The sequence below is a fragment of the Pelodiscus sinensis genome, chromosome 7 (assembly GCF_052426305.1).
Source record: "Pelodiscus sinensis isolate ZL-2025 chromosome 7, ASM5242630v1, whole genome shotgun sequence".
Lineage (NCBI taxonomy): Eukaryota > Metazoa > Chordata > Testudines > Trionychidae > Pelodiscus > Pelodiscus sinensis.
This window is the reverse complement of record NC_143058.1, coordinates 31,510,958-31,534,367: the sequence shown is the minus strand read 5'-3', so window position 1 is coordinate 31,534,367 and position 23,410 is coordinate 31,510,958. Positions and strand designations below refer to the sequence as shown.

General features: G+C 45.4%; 1 protein-coding gene across 1 annotated transcript in view; it reads right to left on the bottom strand.

Annotated features, from left to right (window-relative positions):
- Positions 1-8,141, bottom strand: part of KCNJ3 (potassium inwardly rectifying channel subfamily J member 3) — a 203,619-nt gene extending 195,478 nt beyond the window's left edge. Inside the window, exon 1 of the mRNA XM_025185924.3 lies at positions 5,400-8,141. Within this exon, the coding sequence (XP_025041709.2) occupies positions 5,400-6,083 (684 nt within the window). The 5' untranslated portion in view covers positions 6,084-8,141. The remainder of the gene's footprint in view (positions 1-5,399) is intronic.
- Positions 8,142-23,410: the final 15,269 nt, after the last annotated feature.

Below are 23,410 nucleotides of genomic sequence, written 5' to 3'. Positions count from 1 at the left end.
AGAAAGGAATCAACAAAAATAACAATTTCCACTTTTGTTAAAATTCATCAAAATCTTTGAGGATTTATCCAAAAAAACTCAAAAAACTTCAATACCAAAAGTTGTCCAGAACTGTTAGTTTAAGTTTTTGAGTGTTTTTGTTTTTAAACAAAATTTATAACATATGAGAGAGAGAGATTCCAATCTTATTAGTTGGTCTTGGGATAAGCAATGATTCATTTTAGAGATTAATGAAACTCCTATTCTCCTGTGTTCCTCAAACAAAGAAAAATGCAAAACAGGCCACACAGATCAGAGGAAAATTTTTTCCACATTGAAATATTGGGATATCCTTCAAGAACTATCCTGGAATGGAAAACTTTTTAAAAGACTTATTTACTACACATGTTGGTACAGTAAACTTCCGATAATCCGGCACCTTTAGGACCCAGGGGGTGCCGGATTATCAGATATGCTGGACTATCGGAAGGGGGAGCTATGAGGGATCTGGGGTGGAGTGGGGGGGGATGCACCCCTTGGCGCTGCAGGACCAACCCGGCAGCACCCCAGCTGCTCTGCCCCAGGCGTTTCCAAGTCAGCCGCTGCTGAAACTGACCAGCGACTGACTCGGGAAAGCCGGGGGCAGAGCAACTCTGCCCCCAGCTTCCCCAAGTCAGCCGCTGGTCAGTTTCAGCAGTGGCTGAATCGGAGAAGCCGGGAGCAGAGCACCTCCAATTGTCCGGCTGCCCGGAGCACTTCCGGGTTCCAGATGGTGCTGGACCATCAGGAGTGCTGGACCATTGGATACCGGACCACCGGAGTTTTACTGTACTTTTAGCTGAAGTTTTACTTTGCCTATGAGATCACTTAGTGCAGAATTTCATCAGATAATTCTGTCTAGGAATCAAGTTTTGTCCAACAGCTCCCAGAATTTGTGCATGGTGCAGAGAGATTCACTAACTTTTCGGAGCATACATTGCAGAAATGGTTGGGATCAATGTGCATTGCTTTGTTTTGGCCATTTTCTAGCCTTTCACTTTCCCTTTTCCTTTAGTTGACTCCACAGATATCTCCATCCTCACAGAGAGCTCTCCACATGATCTGAAAAACTGAGGCATCTCATCCTTCCATAGTCAGGGGGAGATGTGTGTGAGAAGAGAACTACTGTATATGCACATAATCTCAAGCACACAATCCAGTCCAAATTTACTGTAATGCACAAACTCCTCATATTGTTACTGGTTGTGGTGCACAGTATGTATTAACATTCTACATGACAATCTTTAATGTGTTTAACTCTATCCGTTGATTTTCTTTTAATATATTATGATGCAGTTGATGCTTTTTTATGTAAATGGATATTAAGACAAGTTTTCTTGTATTCCACAAATTTACACAAACAATCTTGCTCGTAGACTGGCAGACTCCTCCAAACCAAGCATAAAAAATGGTTAGAGACTCATCAATAATATTTGCTAAATTTTGTGGAATTGTAGCAAGATCTAAAAATAGCTTCTATAATCCTTCGCAGGGGCATGTTAAAATTACACAAAGGGATACCATTCTTAATTCACAAAGCAGCATTGTTATTAAAACGTACCTCAGATCGGGACTCCTTAAAATAATTAATTTAAAACAAGGTTTTGTTAAACTCAGTAGTCTAATCTGACCTCTAAATATACAACTTGTACGTTCTCTGTACAGCCTAATAAGGTAAAGCAGTTCCATGTTTTATTTTGGTGCCTTGTAAAGACTAGATGAACACTAACATTGCTATTTCACATATAATTTACTTTAGTAATTTAAACTGATAAAAGAAAATAATCCCCTTTAATCAGGTATTGAAAATACGCAACTAAAGTCTGATTTCATTATCAAAAATATCTGAAACAGCTGCCATGGGGAAAAAGTTAAGAGTACTTCTTCAAAGTATTTCACTTTTGATCTATGGAAACCATCCTAGCAAAGTAATAAAGCAGCAGCTTAATTTCTATAATTTCTTCTATCCAATGATGCTTATGATAAATACACTGAAGTTGAGGACAAAATGAGAGACAATATTGTATGTGGAGGTTAGATGTTACCGTTAATTAGTATGTAACTATGGAGCTGGTTCTCAATAATCTCATTTGAAAATATCCACTGAGCTCAAATGTCATGATCCTGCCACTGAATCCATGCAAGGAGATACTTGCACCAGTGCTCATCTGGCTAGGCCACATGCATTGTTCTTGGGTCCAGGACCAATCGATACACCAGCACAAGTGGGGTGGTGGGGGAAGTCAGAAATGTCGGGCAGGAGCAGCTGAGACACAGCTCCTGCACCTCCCCAGATTTCCCTCCCCACAGCATCTGTGTACAGGACTGGGGGAAGATGCTGTTTCTCTCTCATTTCTCACCCTCATTCCATGCCCTGAGGTGGGAGAAGGAGCCTGTCCAGGCCACTCCTGCTGCCACTGGACATGGAGGGTGGGAATGGGTCTGGACGTGAGGTGGTGGGGGATGTCTGCTTGGGAGCAACCGTGATAAGGTGAGCCTGGAAAATTGCCTATCTAGTGATCTAGATTTCTTGGGATACCAAGAGAAAGCCGATTGCCAAGTTTACTTCTGGCTCTGGAAGGGATTTTTCCCCATGTGACAAAATTTTCAAATTTCTGTGTGGGGGTTTTCACTCTCCAGTCAGCATCCTAAAGATTCAGATTTAGGTTTTAAATTTCCATCTATTGTGATTTTAACGGATTTCAGTATGGTTGGTGGGGTAAAATGAGGTCCTAGTAATCCAGTGGACTCCAAGCAGAGTAATGCATGATAAGGGGGTATGCTCCCAGACCTCACACACTGTGAGATCCCCTTATTCCATCACTTTCACCTCCTACACGGAGGAGGGAGAACAGGTTGGGACTCTGGCTTCCAGTCAGAGGTTGGGACTCGGGCTTCCAGTCATTCCCACTCTCACAGGGTATGTCTACACTACCCCGCTACTTTGAACTAGCGGGGTAATGTAGGCATACCGCACTTGCAAATGAAGCCCGGGATTTGAATTTCCCGGGCTTCATTTGCATAAACTGGGCGCCGCCATTTTTAAATCCCTGCTCGTTCGAACCCCGTGCCGCGCGGCTACACGCGGCACGGACTAGATAGTTCGGACTAGGCTTCCTAGTCTGAACTACCGTTACTCCTCATTCCACGAGGAGTAACGGTAGTTCGGACTAGGAAGCCTAGTCCGAACTATCTAGTCCGTGCCGCGCGGCTACACGTGGCACGGACTAGATAGTTCGGACTAGGCTTCCTAGTCCGAACTACCGTTACTCCTCATTCCACGAGGAGTAACGGTAGTTCGGACTAGGAAGCCTAGTCCGAACTATCTAGTCCGTGCCGCGTGTAGCCGCGCGGTACGGGGTTCGAACGAGCAGGGATTTAAAAATGGCGGCGCCCAGTTTATGCAAATGAAGCCCGGGAAATTCAAATCCCGGGCTTCATTTGCAAGTGCGGTATGCCTACATTACCCTCCTAGTTCGAACTAGGAGGGTAGTGTAGACATACCCACACATACCAAGCTGGAGCCATTGATGACCAATTGAAACCTGCATTAGAATAGTCCTGCCAGGAAATTTACAAAGTGGTTGCCCATTGCTTAACAGTTTTAGCGGAGTCGCAGCCTTCACATTAAACCATACTTTCGGATATATATATGCCTCATTGTTTGGAAATCAATGAGACTCTGCCAACACTTTTCAAATAGCAGGATTGGGGCCTTAGTTAAAACCATGGAACTGCTGTGATTTTAAAGAACTTGCACAGGTATAACTAAAATCAGAATTTGGCTTTGTGAGGGGGAAAGAATATCCTAACCTTTGTTACCAATAACCCTTGAGAATATTAAAACAATACATTGTTTTTAGTTTTCAATATTTAGTATAGTGAGCACCTAGTTTTTTAGTCAATTACTATGTCTAGTCATATTCTAGTCAATTTCATTTCCAGACTATTAAGGCCTAGGGACTTTGAAAGTCATGGAGTCTGTCCAAGGACTTCAAAGTGTTTTAGAACAAGCCCTTTAAAAATACTGAAATGTCTGAGTTGCAAACACTTCAAATGAATATTTTAAAATATACACTGTTAACCACAGTTTTTCTTGTACAACACCACAGAAATATTTAAATTGGTTTTACGTTTTGGACCAACTTTGACTTGAATCTAAGTTTGTTCTAGTTACAATTTAACATCCTTACCTGATATTAAAAATGTTAAATGGTAAGTTTTCCTTACAAGGTGTGCAAATCATTTATACAATTTTCAAATCTATCATCCTGAGAATAAGCCTCCCATTAAGTTAATAAACTATCTGCACAAATAATGGTCTGTCACTGGCCCTCAATATTATTCAAAAAAGATACACCCTAAAATTGTCAAAACAAAATCAAAACGATAAACTGATAACCAGAGATTCTGGATAGATATTGCATTCTTTAAAAATATGCACTGCTTAATTAGTAGATCAAAATGTAGGTTGCATAATATTAAGAACGGGAACCTATATTATTCCTCTATAAAATGCACACATATTAGGGTGCTGAACAGACATATTAACCAAACTGGAAATGTGTTGATCAATTATAGTGTAAAGAGCACAGAGACCAAAAATTAAATGCCAACTGTAGAAAACACTCTTGTGCTTGTAAGATACTCCACGGAATGACACACAAAGAAGCAAACAAAGAAAAACGTTGGTTTAAAACACTGAGCTGGATGAAGGGGAGTTTAAAAATTAACTCTGACTTGGGAATCTAATGATTGGAAAATGAAGATGAATGGTGAATTTTGGACAGGGTGGGAATGAGAGGACTCGAGAGAAAAGAAGAGGAAGGTGGATATTGGAGTGCTCAGAAGGAAGGTGACGGAACTGAGAGAGCTGTAGACGTGAAGGAGGAAGAAAGGAGACACGGGTGCTCCTGAAGGAGGTGTCGAAAAAAAAGGTAATGAACACATGAATGCTATGGAGAAGGAAGGTACTGAAGTTGGGGATATATCATCTTGAATGCTCTCTGGAAGCGGTGGACAGGAGAGCTGAGAGTGCTTTTGGGGAAAAGGGTGCTGGTGAAGGGGAAGTTAGGTGCAAGTGCTCCAAGGGAACAGGGAAAGGTGCAGGAAGAGGTGAGAGAATTCTGGGGCGAGAGTGGAAAGTGAGTGTTCTGTGGAGGAAGAGGCAGCATGAGGACTACAGGAAGCTGTGAAGTGTAGGAGGTGTGAATGTCTTCCAGAGAAGGCAGAGATGGTATGAAGGTTCTGGTTGGTGGAAAGTAAAGGAGGAGCTGGATGTGCTTTGTTAAGAAAAGAGCAACACAAGTGCTGTACAGATGAATGGTTCAGAAGGACATAAGAGTGCCAAGAAGAGAGCAAGAACAGGACCATGCACTTACTTTAAGTAGCTTGCAGCGGATCTGTGCAGATACCATGTGGCTGTTGCGAAGGTTGCCCACCCTGAACATAAGGGTAAGTTTGCCATCCCGCATGGAGATGACAGCATGCTCACTGAACATGAGTGTTTCCGCCCGCTTCTTAGGCTGGGACATCTTGATAAACATGCAGCCAATGAGGAAGGCATCCACAATAGAGCCCAGGATGGACTGGAAGAGGAAGAGAATGATGCCCTCGGGGCATTTATCAGTGATGTAGCGGTAGCCATAGCCAATGGTAGCCTCAGTTTCAATAAAGAACAGGAAGGCAGAGGGGAAATTATAGACATTGGCCACACACGGAGTGTAGTTATCATCATGGGCTTTGTTCAGATCACCCCGCAGGTAGGCGATGAGCCACCACATGGAGGCCATGAAGAGCCAGGCCACAGTGTAAGTGAGGATGAAGATAAAGAGGTTCCAGCGCCACTTGAGGTCCACCAGAGTGGTGAACAGGTCCGACAGATAACGGCTTGTCTCGCTGCCCAAGTTGCCATGCTGCACATTGCAACGACCATTCTTGTCCACAAATCGCTGCCTCTTTCTCCTAGGGGCTGCCGCCGCTTGCTGCTGGTGAAAGCCTGAGCCGCTGGAAGAGGTGGTCACTACCTGGTAATCGTCCCCAAATTTCCTTCGGAGTGCAGACATAATATGGAGGGGCCAGCCAGAGTCACCAGAGAGGAGCCACAGCTGGGCTTGCACAACCCCAGGGGGGAAGATCAGCCTCTTTCCCTCTCTCTACTTTTCTACTCTTCTCTCTACTCTTCCCTGCCTCTTTCTTACCCAGTTTCTCTGCCCTTCTGCACTTTTCGGTCTCCCTTCCTCTTTCCTATTGTCTCCGATTACCTCCTCATTTCTTTCCCATCCTGTTTCTCTGCCCAATCCCCTCCTTTTTTTCCTGATGCTTTCAGCTCCCCCTTTTCTTTTTGCAATTCCTCACTTTCCAATCTCTCGCTATTTAAGACGCAGCACCTCCCCCCTTACACACACTTAAAACCAGGAGCCACACAAAGACACGCAGCCCAGTTTTACCTTTGTGCAGCTCGCTCGCTCTGTGTCTCCCCTAGTCCACTGCCCTCTGCTGCACCTGCCTGTCGGGGGGAGGGCGATGTATTCCGAGCAAACTAGCCGCACAGCCTGCAATAAGAAGAGCAGATGCTCGCCTCTCTCCTCCCTGTCTTCCTCCTCCACGGCACTATCCTTTGGCGAGGACCGGGCACAAAGGCATCTCTTTCCAGGGGTGCAGCGAGCCTGGATAGACGGAGAATGGCAACGGCAGCCCTCCCGACCCCTGCCCTTCCTAATCCCCCAGGCAGCAAGTAAGTCTCGTTCTAGCGGGGCTCGCGTTCCTAGCCGCCCCGGCTGGTCAGCTGGCCACAAGCCAAGCACATGGGCGGAGAGGCGATCGGCGAGCACCATGCACCCCGACCTTCCTAGCCGCGCCTCAGGAGCTGCTCCTCTCTGGTCTCACCCCGAGTTCTGCTGCTTGAGATACGGGTCCCCCATGACCCCGCAGCGGCGGCTGGCAGCAAGGGGAGCCCAGCGGGAAGGACCCCTCTTGGGCTGGCAGCTTCTCTCCGCCCGACGCAGCCGGTGGGGCTGGGGGCTACAGCGCCGCCGCCTCCCGCGCAGATGTGTCGCCGGAACAGCAGCGGCGCGGCGCTCCTCGGGCTTTGCCCCCCGCCGCCTGCTAGCGGGATCCGCGGGTGCGCGTGGCGCGGCGAGGCAGCGGCGGCAGCCCAGTGGGTGTGAGCGCGGCGCTGCGCGCGCTCCTCTGGCCCCGCCTGCCCTGCACCGCCGCGCGGCTCTGCAGCGCCAGGCAGCCCCGCCGCCCCGGCTCCCGCTGCTGCCCCGGAGGAGGCAACCGCGCTGCGGCTCGCGTGCGGGCAAGCTGCGGCGACGGCGGCCCCCGGCAGCAGGGCTGGGCGCGAACGAGTTGTCCGCCGCCGCACGCAGAGTCGCCACGTGATTCTGCCCACACGTGGGGGGCGCAGAGACCCTCGCGGGCCCGCAGTGGTGCGCCAGGCTCCGCAGCGACGTGCTCCCGGCCTCCGGCGCTGCGAGCGCCCCCCTCCTCCTCCTCCTCCCGTCAAACGCCCGGCTTCCCCGCCTCGCGCCCGAGCTCGGTTCCTTCCCCTCAGACCTCTCCTCCAACTCCCCCAGCCCTTCCCCCAAACAGCCCTTGCCGAGCCTCGCCTTCCCCTCTGCCCCGCGTGCTCAGCCCTCTTCATTCTCCCCTTAGTGTCCACTCGCCCCCCCTTTACCTCTACCTGCCCCCGACTCCCCTCCGCCTGAGCCCCCTCATCCAAAGCACCCAGCAGCACTCCTCCACGCTCTGTTGCCCTGGCCATACCCAAGGGTCCACCTATCCTCTCCCAGACTTCAGCTTCCCTCTCCTACCGACCTTGTATCTTGGCCACAGGCCTTATGTTCACACCCAGGGGGCTGTTCATGGCCCAGGTCCCCCCTTTGTTCCCTCCTGGTGGTGAGGGGCAGAGGGAGCGGTGTGTGGGGCTCAGTCTCTCTAGTCTGTCTCTGTCTTCTCTGGCCCTTCTGCTCTGATCTAACGGGATTGGCAGACGTGGTTCGACTTTTCACCTGCCCAGAAAGGGGGCAGATCAGCCCTAGAGTAGGGATACTCAGACTGAGGTTCTGAAACTGCAAGTGGGCCTCTCAGGTGCTTCCTGCACAGGCTCAGCACTGCAGCACATGATATTGCAGTACTGTGTGATTGAATGCATAGTACTATAGTGAAGGGAACAAAGAATTCACAGGCCTGTGGCAGCGCCTCTTTCTGGCAATGTTGCTTGGTAATTTGGCTCCTGACCTACTTAAGGTCCCAGTATCACTGCCCTAGAGACAGGAGGATGCATTCCACTAAGTCAGAGGTGGGCAATAATTTTCACTGGAGGGGAAAGGGGGCTACTTAGTGCATTTTGATATGTGATCATGGGCCAGCTCCATCCCCAGAAGGAGTGAGGTCTGGGGCAGAAGGGGCAGGTTTGGGGACTAGCCTCCCCCCAGAGTTGTCTGGGGCCAGACGCTTTGAATTAAAAAGAGTGTGTGGCCCTGCCGCTAACACTATGTCTGCTAACTGGCCAGGGTTCCTGTGGCTATTTAAAGGTGTCTCAACTTCAGCCCCTGCCAGGGTATCACCATGACTGGGAGCCATGAGTCATTTAATAGGATCCTGCTGCCTAAGCCACTGGAAATTAGATGGCACGGTCAGCAGGATATAAATAGAAAGCAGCCAAATGCAGTCTGTGGGCCAGATCAAAGTGTTAGGCAGGTTGGATCTGGCCCACGGACAGCATCTCACCCAGCCCTGCACTAAGTCCAAGGGTTCAACAGTTGATGGACAACAAACACACCCATGCTGCAGCACCCAACAGTGTTTTCCCAGCATCCCTTGTCAAAAATCAGAGAAGGGAGAGCAATAAATACATCCCCCTCATGTAGGTTCATGTGAGCACCTGGTCAATAAACCCCCAGAGATAGGACATGATGGATTTTTAAAACATTTTTGTAATAAAACCTGATGTTTGACTCATCTCATCTCCACAAGGACTGTTGGGTCTTTTCAGCATGCGAGCTAACTACTGTCAGCAGGCATGGGTAGCCACTGCCTGGTTAAGGTTGCATTGAAGGAAACAGTTAAAGCAGCAGTTTTCTCTGACATTTTTATTTTTAAAACCTAAATGCTGGTTGCTTAAAGTTTAAATGCGTGTGGAAGTGGCAATAAAATAGTTTCCTGGATTCTTTCCTTTTTTTAAAAAAAGTCATTGGATTTTAAAAAATACACTCATAACATTTCCTATTGATTGACTTTTACTGTGTCACTATTTTTTGCCCTTCATAACTTTTTAAGAGAATTGCATTAACTCCCTGCATTTTACACAGCTGTCTCTTCTTGCACCTTAGAATCATAAAACTCTAGAACTGGAAGGGACCTTGAGAGATCACTGAGTCCAGTCCCCTCCACTTACGGCAGGACCAAGCACAATCTAGACCAGTGGAGCTCAATCTTTTTTCATTCATGACCCCCAATGCTGAAAATTTTTTGTTGAGCCAAAAAAACACCCCAGGAACATTTTGTTGCAGCCCCTTTAATTTAAAGCACGGCTCCTCTCCCCTGATACTCTCCCCACCCCTGCTGCGTATGCATTGGGTGCCAAGCCGGGAAAAGAAAATACTGGCCAGCCCGGATCAAAGCACTGCAACCCCCCAGGAAGACAGCCGCGACCTCTGGTATAGACCATCCCTGATAGATGTCTATCTAACCTGCTCTTAAATATCTTCAGAGATAGAGATTCCATAACTTCCCTAGGCAATTTATTCCAGTGTTTAACCACCTTGACAGGAAGTTTTTCTTAATGTCCAACCTAAACCTCCCTTGCTGCAGTTTAAGCTCATTGCTTCTTGTCCTATCCTCAAATGCCAAGTAGAACAATTTTTCTCCCTCCTCGTGACACCCTTTTAGATACTTGAAAACCGCCATCATGTCCCCTCAGTCTTCTCCTTTCCCAACTAAAGAAGCCCAATTCTTTGTCTTCCCTCATAGGTCATGTTTTCTAGATCTTTAATCATTCTTGTTGCTCTTCTCTGGACTTTCTCCAATTTCTCCACATCTTTTTTGAAATGTTGTGCTCATAACTGGACACAATACTCCAATTGAGGCCTAATCAGTGCAGAGTAGAGCAGCACCTTCTAGCGCTGACTGCGGTTTGTTTTCTTTCTTTGGCTTTTACCACTTATTCCCTAGAACCCATTTCTTAGGAGGTTGAGGGAGTGCCTGGTAGTGCTGCCTGCTGTTGTTCTTCCAGGCTGTGCACCTGCTTTCTTGCCTACCGCTTGTGCTCAGCACCCTGCCTGTGGACCACAAGGGGCAGGCTAAAGGGCAGGGCGGGCGATGGCGTAGCTGGAGGCCATGAGAAGGGAGAAGCAGAGCAGAAGGGGTGATTGCTAGGAGAGCTGCAATAGAACTGCAGCGACACAGCTGAGGCTGTAGCTCACCCTCCAGACACAAACATGCCTCACCCTCCAGACACAAACAGACCCTCCAGGACAATTAGGGGGTCTGCCCTGGGAAATGTGTGTGGGGAGGGGCAGCCCTGTGCTATGCAATGCTAAAGTGTGGGCAGGTGGGGAATGGAAGGGAGAAGCACGTGGCAGAGGGAGAGCTGCCACCACCTGGGGGGCACAGTTAGCAACCCACTAGTCATCCTACCCACCCCCCCACTGAAAAGTGCTTTGGGCTCCTTGGTCGATGGATGGCTGAAGGTCTGTGGTCCAGCAACACTTTGCTGTTTCAGAAGCCACCGCTGCTCTCCCATGCCACCTGCTGCCGGAGATCTGTTCCTGTCCTGCGGCCCTGGAAGCTCGCTCGCCTACAGCTGTGGGAACTCTCTCTCTGCCCTCCTGCATAATGATTTTCACCTCCATCACTGTCCATGCCCATTCTTATCATGCAAAGGAAGCCAAGGGAACAGGATTCCTTGACACTAAAACACCCAGGTCAATTGTAAGCTCTTTGGGGCAGCTTGGGGTCTTGGTCCATCATGACTGGGGCATGTTGCTACATTACAAATCAATAACAACAGCAGCCTTCTGCAGAAAATCCTACCTTCCTCTCTCCCAATCACTGGTATAGAGACCTCCAGGGTGAATTCTCCACACTTTCCCCAGGAGCAATATGGAGACCTTTTTTTGTTTAAATATTGTGTAACATGAATAATATGAGTTTGATTTCTATGTACTCAGAAGATTATACATTAATTACAAAGATATTAAATGGAACAAAACTATCAAAATACAACAGGAAATTATGAACAAAAACTAGATTAAATTACAGATAAAGTTGCGCCAAAATGAAGACACTTACTTAAAGTGAAGGAAAATAAAAACTAAGTCTTCATATCTACAGAGTTACTCATTTGAAAATCCAAGTATATACATTTATTTTCAATCAGGATTCCAAGGAGTTTTGTGGTATAATCTCACATATCTATTTCTTTAAAAATATACTTTATTACGCATTGCAGCTGCAAAAAGATTGTTTTCGCTTTCTTTTAAGCAATGGTTGAAAGATAAAGGTGATTCTCCCTATCTTTAATGTTATATAGGCTATTATTTGAAAAAATCATTATACATTATTTTAATGTATATAGTTGCTGAGAAAAATATCTATTCAATGTACTTACGTAGAAATATAAAATATTTTTCTTAAAATATTTACTATTTAATTTTGAGATTTTTGTAAAATGTTAAATATGTGTATGTTGTACTCTGTTAGGGTACGTCTAGACTACTTGCCTCTGTCGCCAGAGGCATGTAGATTAGGGTACCGGACATAGTAAAATGAAGCGGCGATTTAAATAATCGCCACTTCATTTAAATTTACATGGCTGCCGCGCTGAGCCGACAAACAGCTCATCAGCTGTTTGTCGGCTCAGCGCGGCAGCCATGTAAATTTAAATGAAGCGGTGATTATTTAAATCGCCGCTTCATTTTACTATGTCCGGTACCCTAATCTACATGCCTCTGTCATCAGAGGCATGTAGTCTAGACGTACCCTTAATAACAAAGATTAGTAATTTCAGAGTAGTTTATTATCTCAGCTATTGTATAGCTATTGCATATTGACAAATTATTTTTCCTTTTAAAAAGTTAGTGTTTATAATAAAGGCTGTGAAGAATTTTAGCATCTTGAGTGAGGAATGAAGTAAGTGGTTAAATATTTTAACACCTAGTCAGTCTTTTGGGGGGAAGGTGTGTGAAGCACTTTACAATAGCCATGACAGGATTCTGTGAAGACAGTGAAAGTCCATCAAGCAGTGATCCATTAGGTCATCCAGTCCTTGCCACTCCAGAAAGTCTCTATATTATATTGCCAATGTTTTGTGTACTCTAGTTTTAAATGTCCCAAGTGATGGCTTTCTCGCTACTACCCTTGAGACACTTTCCCAAATGTAATTCAGTTCACTGTCAGGGTTTCTTACCTAATATTCAGTCTGCATTCTCTCTGAAGACATACATTTTGTCATTATTCCTAACAATAACTTTTGCCATCTGATATAATTCTCTTTCCAACCCCTGCACTGTACTTCTAAAACCTTGCATTATCATATCCCCACCCAAACTCCTTTCATCGCTTCTCAGATAAACTATAAATATTCACCTGTTTTAATCTGACCATTATGGGATCACAGAATTGGTCAGTGTGGAGCAGAAGTCTCAGTACCTATTATAAAACAGGGGAAACAATGAGCTCTCCACAGCTAAGGCCTCTCCCTTTGAGCCAAGGGTAGGGCCAGTGGAGAAGGGCTACAGCTGATTTTGAAGGAAAACAAATGAGAAATCAGGCATGGGAGTGAAGGGCAAAAAGCAATTGATCAGAAGAGGACACTGAGTAGAGAGCCCCTGACAGCACCCATTGCTCCTGAAAGATGTTTACTCCCTACTGGCTAATCATGTGTGTCCCTAATTATTAAAAAAGGGAAAAAAGGAGTTTCTACCTCTAACCAGGCCCTGGATCAATTCCATCTGTTCCTTCTCTGTTTTGCCTCCTTCTCTGTTTTGCCTCAGCTGACTTGGGCTCCTAGCTATGAAATCCAAATGTAACATCTAGGCTCAGGTTGAGGGACTTTGGGATGTTATGAAAGGCTAGGTTCCCAGAGCCCAGCTTCCATTTAGAGTCCAGGCTCCAGCCAGAGCTCAGACATATACCCTGCAATTTTATAGCCCCACAGCCTAAGTCCCATCAGCCTTAGCAGCAGTAATTCTAAAAAGATCCAGAGACCACATGAAACTTTGCTATTGGAGTGCAAAAACCCTCAGGAGGAGGTAATGTCAGCTTCAACCAACTTCCTCAAAGTGCTTTCTTCTTCTTTCAGTCAGCACCAGAACTTTCTTTTTCCAGTTGAACTTCAGACAGCTACTTTTCACCAGTCATGTATACCTCCCAAACTCTGGAGCAGCTAATTATCCTGATTTCATTAGACAGGGATTTACAGTTGAGGGTCACCTGCTGACATTGATGCCTGTAGCTTCTCATAAACTCACTAATTGTGTAAGACCTGTACAATAAACCACATGTGGAATATCGCTTAGCTGTAGGAAAATCCACATGCAAGAAGGACTGCCCATTGCACTCTTTGGAGTTCTGTCTGGGAAGAATGAATATATTCTATGCAATTGCATGCAACTCTGCCAGGCCTCTTCACTATGTCAGCAGCAGACCTCATTACTGGTTGTGTCAAAGACCCCAATATGTATAACAATATCATCCTGGATTTTTATTTTCACTGGCTATGAAGAGATTATCCAACAGTACCATCTCTGAATTATATGACAGTCTGAAGTCTGAATGTGAGGAATGCTGGAAGATGTACTGATGTACTTGGAGTCTGTTCAAAACCAACTTATTGATTACCTTCATGCAAGAAAGAAATGTTGCAGCCAGGACAGCCGGTGACATAATTTGCTTACATTCTTGAGAAAAAATGAATTAAATCTGTTCCTTTTAGGTCCCAAATCACTCGGCCTATTTGTGAATTGAAGGCAGACTTATATCTTTGGACACTTCAACCTTTGATTCTTGTTCTGTCCTGTCCAGCCTTCACTCAGGACCTGATAGTTTCGTGGAGCACTCCCTCATTCCCTGGGCTGTTCTCTCCAACCCTTCAGGGCACGTGTTTTTGGATATAACACATTTCATTACTATTCTGCCTGGCACAGCAGAGACTTATGATAATTACATAAACTGCATTTATACTAGAGAGAGCCTACTTACAGGATTTAAAGTGCTGAAAGTCAAGCTTAGTTTCCATAGCTAATATAAAAGAAAGTACCAATTTTCTCACATATAAGAGTATTCCAACATTTGTTTGGGCTCCTTTCCACAGCCATGAGATCATTCCAGGTGGGAATAGATGGCTTGATGAAAGTATATTCTGCTTTACCTTTCTGCATGTAATAAGCATATCATGGGAGTAGAAGGCAAGACAAACTCAAACATGTAAGAACTTCCATTAGAAGTCAGATGAGCTGAGGGAAAAATACTTGGCCATTACCATTGGCCTGCAAATAATTCTTTTTTTCCAGCCAGGAACTCTGCAATTAGTGGAAATGCTTGGAAATTCTATGACACTATGAATCGAGAGACAGGAGAACACCAACTTGTAGTCCACTTGCTTTGGATCTTAGGCCTGATCTATACCTAAAACTTAAGCAGACCTAAGGCACGTTTACACAGCAGGGCTAAAGCCAAAATAAGCTACACAACTTGAGCTACATCAATTGCATAGTTTAAGTTGAAATAGCTTATTTCGGCTTTTGGCGCTGTCTACAGAGCAGGAAGTCCAAGAAAGAGCACTCTTCCTCCAACTTCCCTTGCTCCTTGTACAATGAGGGTTACAAGAGTTGGAATAAGAAGTCCTCCAGCTCAACATTATTTAGACTTTGTCAAAATAATTGCTTGTAGTGTAGACACAGACTTTGTTATTTTGGAATAACGTTGTAAAAAATTTCACCTCCTATCCAATGTAGTTAGGTGACCTAACCCCACTCTAGACACAACTAAAGCAAAGGAAGAATTCGAAGGGTGGAGGATTTACTGTCTTCAATGAGAAAAAAAACTTTTGTTTTAGTAAGAGTCTACACCACAGCAATATAGCTGCAGCTGAAGTGTTCCTACTTTAGATGTATCTGTATTTTTGACACCTTCGTTTCTGCTGATCCTATAAATAATTCCTGCACGTACATGAATGAAATTGAAATGTTAAGAGACAGAAAATTAATCACTCCCTACTAAAACACAACCTATAGGGTATCTCTTGGTGGCTGAATCTGTCAGGGATGCAAGCAGCCCCGTAGAGAATTGGGAACATAATATTGCATTTTGGTAGTACAAAATAGTCCCATTATCATGCAGTCACTCATGGTGCATAAAAAGGTTTTCTATTTTGTATTAAAATTGAATCTGTAGAATCCAAAAGCTAAGCATTTTAGGATGCAGGACAGACCATAACACAATGGGAACCATTATCAAAAAGTCTTAATAGCAATTTCATATATAAAACCAGTGAATGATCCCTGAAACTTTGAGCTTGAGTTTGAGCTATCTGCTAATTGAGCTTGAAAATCTTTCTAAAATATGTTTTAGTTCAACCACAAATTGTTGGACTAGTACTGGGTAATATTCAATTATATTTGTTATGCAGAAGGTCAGACTAGGTTATCAAAATGGTCCCATCTAGCCTTAAAATCTGAATTACCAACATCAGAAAGATTTTTTTTTTTGGTCAATAGTTTTTTATGTGAATGCCCCTTGGAAACTCATTGGTAATATAGACAAATGTAATACAAAATTGGAGCCTCAAATCTGTAGCCAGGTTCATGTAAGCAAATTCCTATTGATTTCAATGGCTGTTACTTGGACAGAAGGGCCTCTCTTCACATTCCCAGACTCAGGATTTTGGGCCTGATACAAAGCACACAGATGTCAATAAAAGCCTTTCAATTTCCTCAGCAAGGTTTAGACCAGTGCGTAGGCAGGAAAAGACATGCAGTACCACCATACTATGACACTCAAACATTCTCGCAATATTTTGTGAGAGTGTAATTTACAAAATATAGTGGCAACTCAAATTAGTCTTCCAAATATATTATACAATTGTACAGCTTCATTGTATAATCATCAACATTTGGTTTGGCTTGGGTTCTAAATCATGTTTTTCAACTAAATGTCTTGGACTGATGGGCAAAAACCTCAAAGAATAGAACACCATGGCTACGTCTACACTGGCATGATTTTCCGGAAATGCTTTTAACAGAAAAGCAGCTGATTTTGCGGAAAAACTGGCCAGTCTAGACACAGCCCCTCACTGAGATCTTGCTCCTAATGAAAGTCAGTGGCAAAACTCCCACTGATTTCTGTAATACCAGTGTGTCACTCCAGAGACACTAACATGACAAAAATACAAAGAGAAGACATTTAATGCCAGTATCTAAAAAGATAGACTGAATATGAATCAACATTATGGCAAATCCCAAAGATGGAATGGTACCCAAATCAAGAATGAAGGCAAAGAAAACTATTTTGAGGAGCATTTCAGGACTTGGCCAAGTGTAAAAATAGCACATACAAACCATTGCCTTAAACTCATGAATATATTTCAAAGTAGTCTCTTTAAAAATCAGACACACTACTTTGCATATAATTTCTTCTAGATTAAATTGAAAGTCATGATAAATAGTGGTAGTAACAACAATATCACTGGTAAATTCTTCATACATTTTACCCAGAACAAGAGCTAAAATCTCATTTAGCACCTAAAATGAGGCAAGCAATTATAGTACTGGTAAATGAGGTTTGTTTATATGCAGTGCCTACAAATAAAGGGGCACAGCTAATGACATTGAAAAAAATCTTAGCTCAAAGTTTCCTCACCTTTCCAAATCTAAATAAAAACTTTAACATTATTTCAGAATTAAAACATGGCTTGTCTGTTTAGTTACTTTTTAATAAGATAGTAAAATTTGCTTTAATATTGTCCTAACATAGTCTGCCTGGACTTGGCCTCATATTAGGCCAAAGGCATTGAGGCGGAATTCTATGATATAATCTTAACCTACGTAAGCAAGCCTCCAGAGGCCAGATTCTCCTAACACTTAGGGTACATCTATACTGCGGCTAGAGGTGTAATTTCCAGCTTGAGTAGATGTACATTCTTTGATCCAGCTAGCTTTCTAAAAGTAGCAATGTAGTCATAGTGGCAAAGGCAGCGGCATGGGCTAACTGCCAGAGTACATGTCTAGGGTCTTGGATGGGATTATATTAGAGGCTAGCTGAAGGCACCATTCATTGTGCCTATGCTGCTATCATTAGCCTGCCAGCTCAATCAAAGCTAGAATGTGTATATCTATCTGAGCTGGGAATTACATCTCTAGTACAGATACCTTTAAACTTGTTTTACAGTCTGTAAATTCTGACAACTTCAGTAGTTATCCCTAATTTACAATAGTCCTTATCACTTATACATCTTTATAATTAATAAGTGACAGGCAAATCAGGCTTTAAGATACCAACTGCTAGTAATCAACTACCTTTGCACTACTATTCTAAGAAAATGTCAATATAACAGTTACCACCAAAACCCAACACGGTTCAGGGTGACCTACATTCAACATTTCCATTCCCTGATTCTAGCACATTTTATCCATTTTCTAAGTGGGATAATAACAAACAAGTAAGCAAGAAGGCATGTAGTTTGTGCCTCTGACATAAGGGCTGTACACTCTTTAAATCTTCCTTTGGTTTGTTTTATATCTTCAGGGTTTTTTTTGTACGGGCAGAAGGTAGGGACTGGAAGATGAATGGAGTGACAGGACAGCTGTGATCACTAGGTAGTACTCATTCAGAAGACATAAAGAATTAATAAAACAACTTCCCATGTAAAGATTGTTTTGTTCAAGAGCAGAACTAATAAATTGGTTTCCCTAAGGAAGAGTCTTAGAGATGCATCATTTGCCCGGCACTGCGGTCAAAATGACTACAGCCGTCCTGTTTCTGAAAGATCTCACTGACACATACTGCTAAGGTAGTAGCTTGCTTCAGTTTTCTGCGTTCTGCTGCAGAGATATATTGAGCCAATTGACAGTCTCATAATCAGCAACAACTGTGGAACTAGGAGATATGACAATATTGAAAGAGGAGCTCATTCCAGCTAAAGCAAGCAGAAAAGCAGAAAAATAATATTTCACAATGGAAGAAAGCCTGACATTGGCTCGGGTTTCAGACCTCCAGATTGAACTAGGTGAGACAGCATTTCTAACAGTCTCTAGCAGAGAGTAACAAGGGATTATAAGGCTATCATAAACTCCAGTGGAAAACAAACACACTATCAAGCCAAAAGTTAAACATACATATACAACAGAGCACTGTGCACAGGTGCAAGTAAAAGGAGTAGTCTTCAGAATTATGGGCTCATGCATAAACCTTCTATAAACTTGTAGCTGTCCCACTTTGGATAGTAGGATAATGTAGGCAAAAAAATTTGTTGCTATTATTAATTTAGTTATTAATAAGGACAATAATAAATTATGTACCTCACATCAAGGTTACTTGAGATTCTTATAGTTAGGAATTGCTTCCTAATGCTTAGTGCTCTTTGCTCCCTAATGTTTACTGCCATTAAGCTATAATAATATTATTATTAAAGAATTTGTGGGGTTTTATCACCACTTCTGGTCATGGCCTATAAAGAAATCCTTGGTAAATGCCTTAGTTCCACTCCTCCAGGTATCTGGGAATAGATACCATGGTTTCTACAGGCTTTCCCGCCATTTGACTAGCCCTGAACTAATTGCATGAACAAACCAAATCATATTTTCTCTGTCCTCTACAAGCTACTTGTCTGTGCAATTTTTATGAGCATTGATGAGTGGCACAGATGGGAACTGCAAGACACTGTAGGTGGCAAGAAATGAATACAAATATCAGGTATGTCAAATCTCTCTTTGCAAATTGGCTTAGCCTTTATAACAACACACTGCTAAATTCATGATGTCCCTCACTGCCATTAAATCCTAGTAGAGTTTTTGAATGGCAAAAACTCTGCATAGTAGTACTTGATATGCTAGGATATGACAATTTATTGTATTGATTTCACATGATGTAGGGAATGTGCCATATTCTTTTGGGAAGACTTGGTTAAATTGATACATCCTTTTACAGCGTAAAAAAAAATCACTCAGTCTGCTTATAGCCTGAGTTAAGGAAGAGAAATTCACAAGCTAGGGCAAGGATGATGAGGCTGCAGTTAAACCTCATCCCATCTCTCGAAGATGTAAGACTTGAATAATAGCTGCAGTCCCTTTGTGCCATGTGCATAGGGTACTGGATTCATGTAAAAATCAATCTGTACTTTAAAAACAGTGAGGAGTCCTGTGGCACCTTAGGGCATATCTACACAGCAGGGCAAAAGTTGAATTAAGCTATGCAATTTGAGCTACATCAGTTGTGCAGCTTAAGTCAAAATAGCTTATTTCAGCTTTTGGTGCTGTCTGCACAGCAAGCAGAACGTCAAAGGAAGAACACTCTTCCTTAAACTTTCCTTACTCCTTGTAAAATGAGGGTTATAGGAGTCAGAGCAAAAAGTCCTGCAGCTAACCACTATTTTGAAATAATGGCGTGCTGTGTAGGTATGCTCTTTGTTATTTTGGAATAACATTAGTTATTCCAAAATAATAATGCTGTGTAGACACACTCTTAGGGTATGTCGATACTGCAAAGTTATTGAGAAATAACGGCCGTTATTTCTAAATAACTTTACTAGTGTCTACACAAGCCAACTGCAATTTCAAAATTCAATTGAAATAGCGGAGGGCTTATTTTGAACTTGGTAAACCTCACTCCATGAGGAATAGTGCCTATTTTGAAATTGCTATTTTGAAATAAACGCTGTGTAGACACGGAATACGGGCTATTTAGAAATTGGGAGGCCTCCAGCCCTTCCCAGGGTGCCCTGCTGGCCACTCTGGCCCCAACCAGGAAACCTTCTCTCCTCACCCCCTCCTTAAAGGGGTAGAGTCTGGCCACAGTTCCTGTTCCCACTCCAGGCCTGCCAGCCCAGAGCCAGTACTCGCTGCCCCTGACCCAGTGGCCCCAACATGAGCCAGCAAGCCACTGGCAGCCAGCCCTCCACCGCTCTTCAGGACCAGTCTGCCAGCTCCCAGGAGCCTGCCAGAAAAGGTGGGCACCTTCCTGGTCCAGGGCGGAGATCAAGGACCTCATTGAGGTTTGGGGGGATGCCTCCAGTGTCCATGATCTCCGCACTAGACGGAGGAACACGGCCATCTACAGCCAGATGGCTGCCAGCCTGGCCACCAAAGGCCACATCCAACCCCAGGAGCAGGTTCGGAAAATCAAAGAGCTGCAGCAGGCGTATGCCAGGGCCACAGGGGGATGCTCCCAACTAGGGGCAGACCCAGACACCTGCCTCTATTTTGATGCCCTGGACTGCATCCTGGGGGGGGGGGGGGATGGTCTGTGCCCCCCAGGTAGTCATCAACCTTGGGGCAGAGGGCCCTGATCAGGGTACAGAGGAGGAGGAGGGCCAGGAGCTGCAGGAGCCCAGAGGGAGCATGCTGTGCAGCCAGGACCCCTGAGCCATCCTAGCGAGCCTGTCACCGGTGTCATCCAAGGCCGGGGAGTCAACAACATGTGAGTGTCATCACTGTCCCCTTATGCGGGGGCAGAAGGGGAAGGAGACCAGGGACTGCTGACAACATATCATGCAGCAACCTGTGCATGTGCAGGGGACTTGGCCTATTACCCACACGCATGTATGTATGAAGGCACCTCAGTTTTGTTCAATAAAGAGAGTTTGTTTTCTTGAACACGTGTCTTCATTGTACATCAGGAAGGGGGGTTAGAGAGGGGTAAGTGGAAGGACTTGAGGGTGGAACAAGGCACAAGCCTGCAGTGGGGCACACCAGGCAGATTGTTAGTCCTCCTCCTTTGGGTGGAAGCTCTCCTGCAGGGCCTCCCGGATACGGACAGTTCCCCGATAGGCCTCCCAGCTGGCAGTCATACAGGGCTGTGTACACAGGCTGGCCAAGTGGTCGGCCTCTGCCATCCAGCCTGGCAGGAAAGCCTCCCCCTTCTGCTCACACAGATTGTGCAGCGCACAGCACACTGCCACCACGTGCGGAATATCCCGCTCGGAGAAGTCCAGGCAGGTGAGGAGGCATCTAAAATAGGCCTTCTGCTGGCCGAAGGCACCCTCGACCATCATGAGGGCCCTGCTGAGCCTGGCATTAAATGCCTGTCGGGAGGGGTTGAGATGTCCCATGTATGGCTTCATGAGCCAGGGTTATATAGGCCGCATCCCCCACCAGACACACAGGCATGTCCACGTCCCTGACCCTGATGTGGCAGTCGGGGAAGAAAGTCCCGGCGTGCAGCCTCTGGCACATGAAGGAGTTGCAGTAGACCTGTGTGTCGTGTGCTCTGCCGGACCAGCCCACGTTGATGTCCACAAAGTGGCCCCAGTGGTTAGACACAGTCTGCAGGATGACCGAGAAGTATCTCCTCTGGTTGATGTACAGGGAGGCCTAGTGTTCCGGGGCACAGATAAGGATGTGTGTCCCGTCAATTCCCCCCCCCCCGCAGTTGGGGAAGTCCAGGGCGCCAAACCCCTTGATGACTGTGTCCACATCAGCAAGGCGGATGACTCTGCGGAGCAGCACATGTTGATGGTCTTGACCACCTGCACAGGGACACACAAAAGTGAGAGTCACTGAGGTGCCAGTGTGGCTGAGAGTGTTCCCTCTCCGCCACTGCCCCCACTCCCCAGGAGCAACCCTCATCCCCCTCAATCCTGGCCACCGCAGGCAGTCCTTAGTGTGGGCGGGACAGAACAACCCCCACAGAGAGGGGACTCATCCCCTCCAGCCCTTTTCCCTAGGGCAGCCCATTCCCTCCTTGCACCCCCACTATCCTGGCACAGTGGCCAGAGATTGCCATACCTGCATGAGCACTGCTCCAATGGTGGATCTCCCCTCACCAAACTGGTTCCCCATGGATCAGTAGATATCCGGCACGGAGAGCTTCCATAGGGCGATGGCCACACACTTCTGGAGGGGAATGGCGGGCCTCATGTGCATGTTCTGTCTCTGCAGAGCAGGGCCGAGCCACTCGCAGAGCTCCATGAAGGTGTCTTTCTTCATCCTAAAGTTCTCGGTCCATTGTTGGTCTCTCCAGCGCTCCAGGATGATGTGGTCCCACTGGTCACTGCTGGTGTCCAGATGCCAGATGCAGCGGGGCACGCTGGCACCCAGGAGCTGCAGCTGCTCCTCCACATACCCCAGGAGGGTCCAGATGATGGCCTGCGGGTTGGGCTGCAGCAGATGCTACGAGGCATCCTGCAGAACGTGCAGCCAGGCTTGCAGCAACATGTCCACGAGAAGCACAAGAGTGCCCAGGGGCAGCCCCGGCTCCGTGCTGCAGAGTCCTGTGCTGTCCCAAGTGAGGGTAACCAGAGCATGCAGAGAAAAAAATGCTTTGCTGTCCCTCAGTGAGGTAGGCAAGCAAGCAGGGAAACCTGAGAACTGGCTGTCCGGGGGGGGGGGTCCCTTTAAGCTCAAGTCTCCGATAGCCTCAGGAAGCAGCCACACAAGGTAACTCCTGACCTGATGCCCTGCCAGAACCAGTTTCAGTCGGCCTTAAATGCGATTCAGTGTCCAATTAGTGTGGACGCGCTATTTTGAAATGCATTTTGCGTGTAGACGCGTTATATCAAAATAAGATATTTCAAAATAACTTTTTTGAAATTAGATATTTCAAAATAACGCTGTAGTGTAGACATACCCTTAGAGACTAACACATTTATTAGGGCATAAGCTTTTGTGGTTAAAACTCACTTCATGAACCTGCCATGTATGTTTTACCCATGAAAGCTTATGCCCTAATAAATCTCTTAGGGTATGTCTACACTACCACCCTAGTTCGAACTAGGGTGGTTAATGTAGTCATTCGAAGTTGCAAATGAAGCCCGGGATTTAAATATCCCGGGCTTCATTTGCATCTTGCTGGGCGCCGCCATTTTTAAATCCCCGTTAGTGCGGACTCCGTGCCCGCGGCTACACGCGGCAGGGAGTAGGTAGTTTGAATTAGGCTTTCTAATTCAAACTACCGGTACACCTCGTTCCACGAGGTGTAATGGTAGTTCAAATTAGAAAGCCTAATTCAAACTACCTACTCCGTGCAGCGTGTAGCCGCGGGCACGGAATCCGCACTAACAGAGATTTAAAAATGGCGGCGCCCGGCAAGATGCAAATGAAGCCCGGGATATTTAAATCCCGGGCTTCATTTGCAACTTCGAATGACTACATTAACCACCCTAGTTCGAACTAGGGTGGTAATGTAGACATACCATTAGTCTCTAAGGGCATGTCTACACTAGGAAATTATT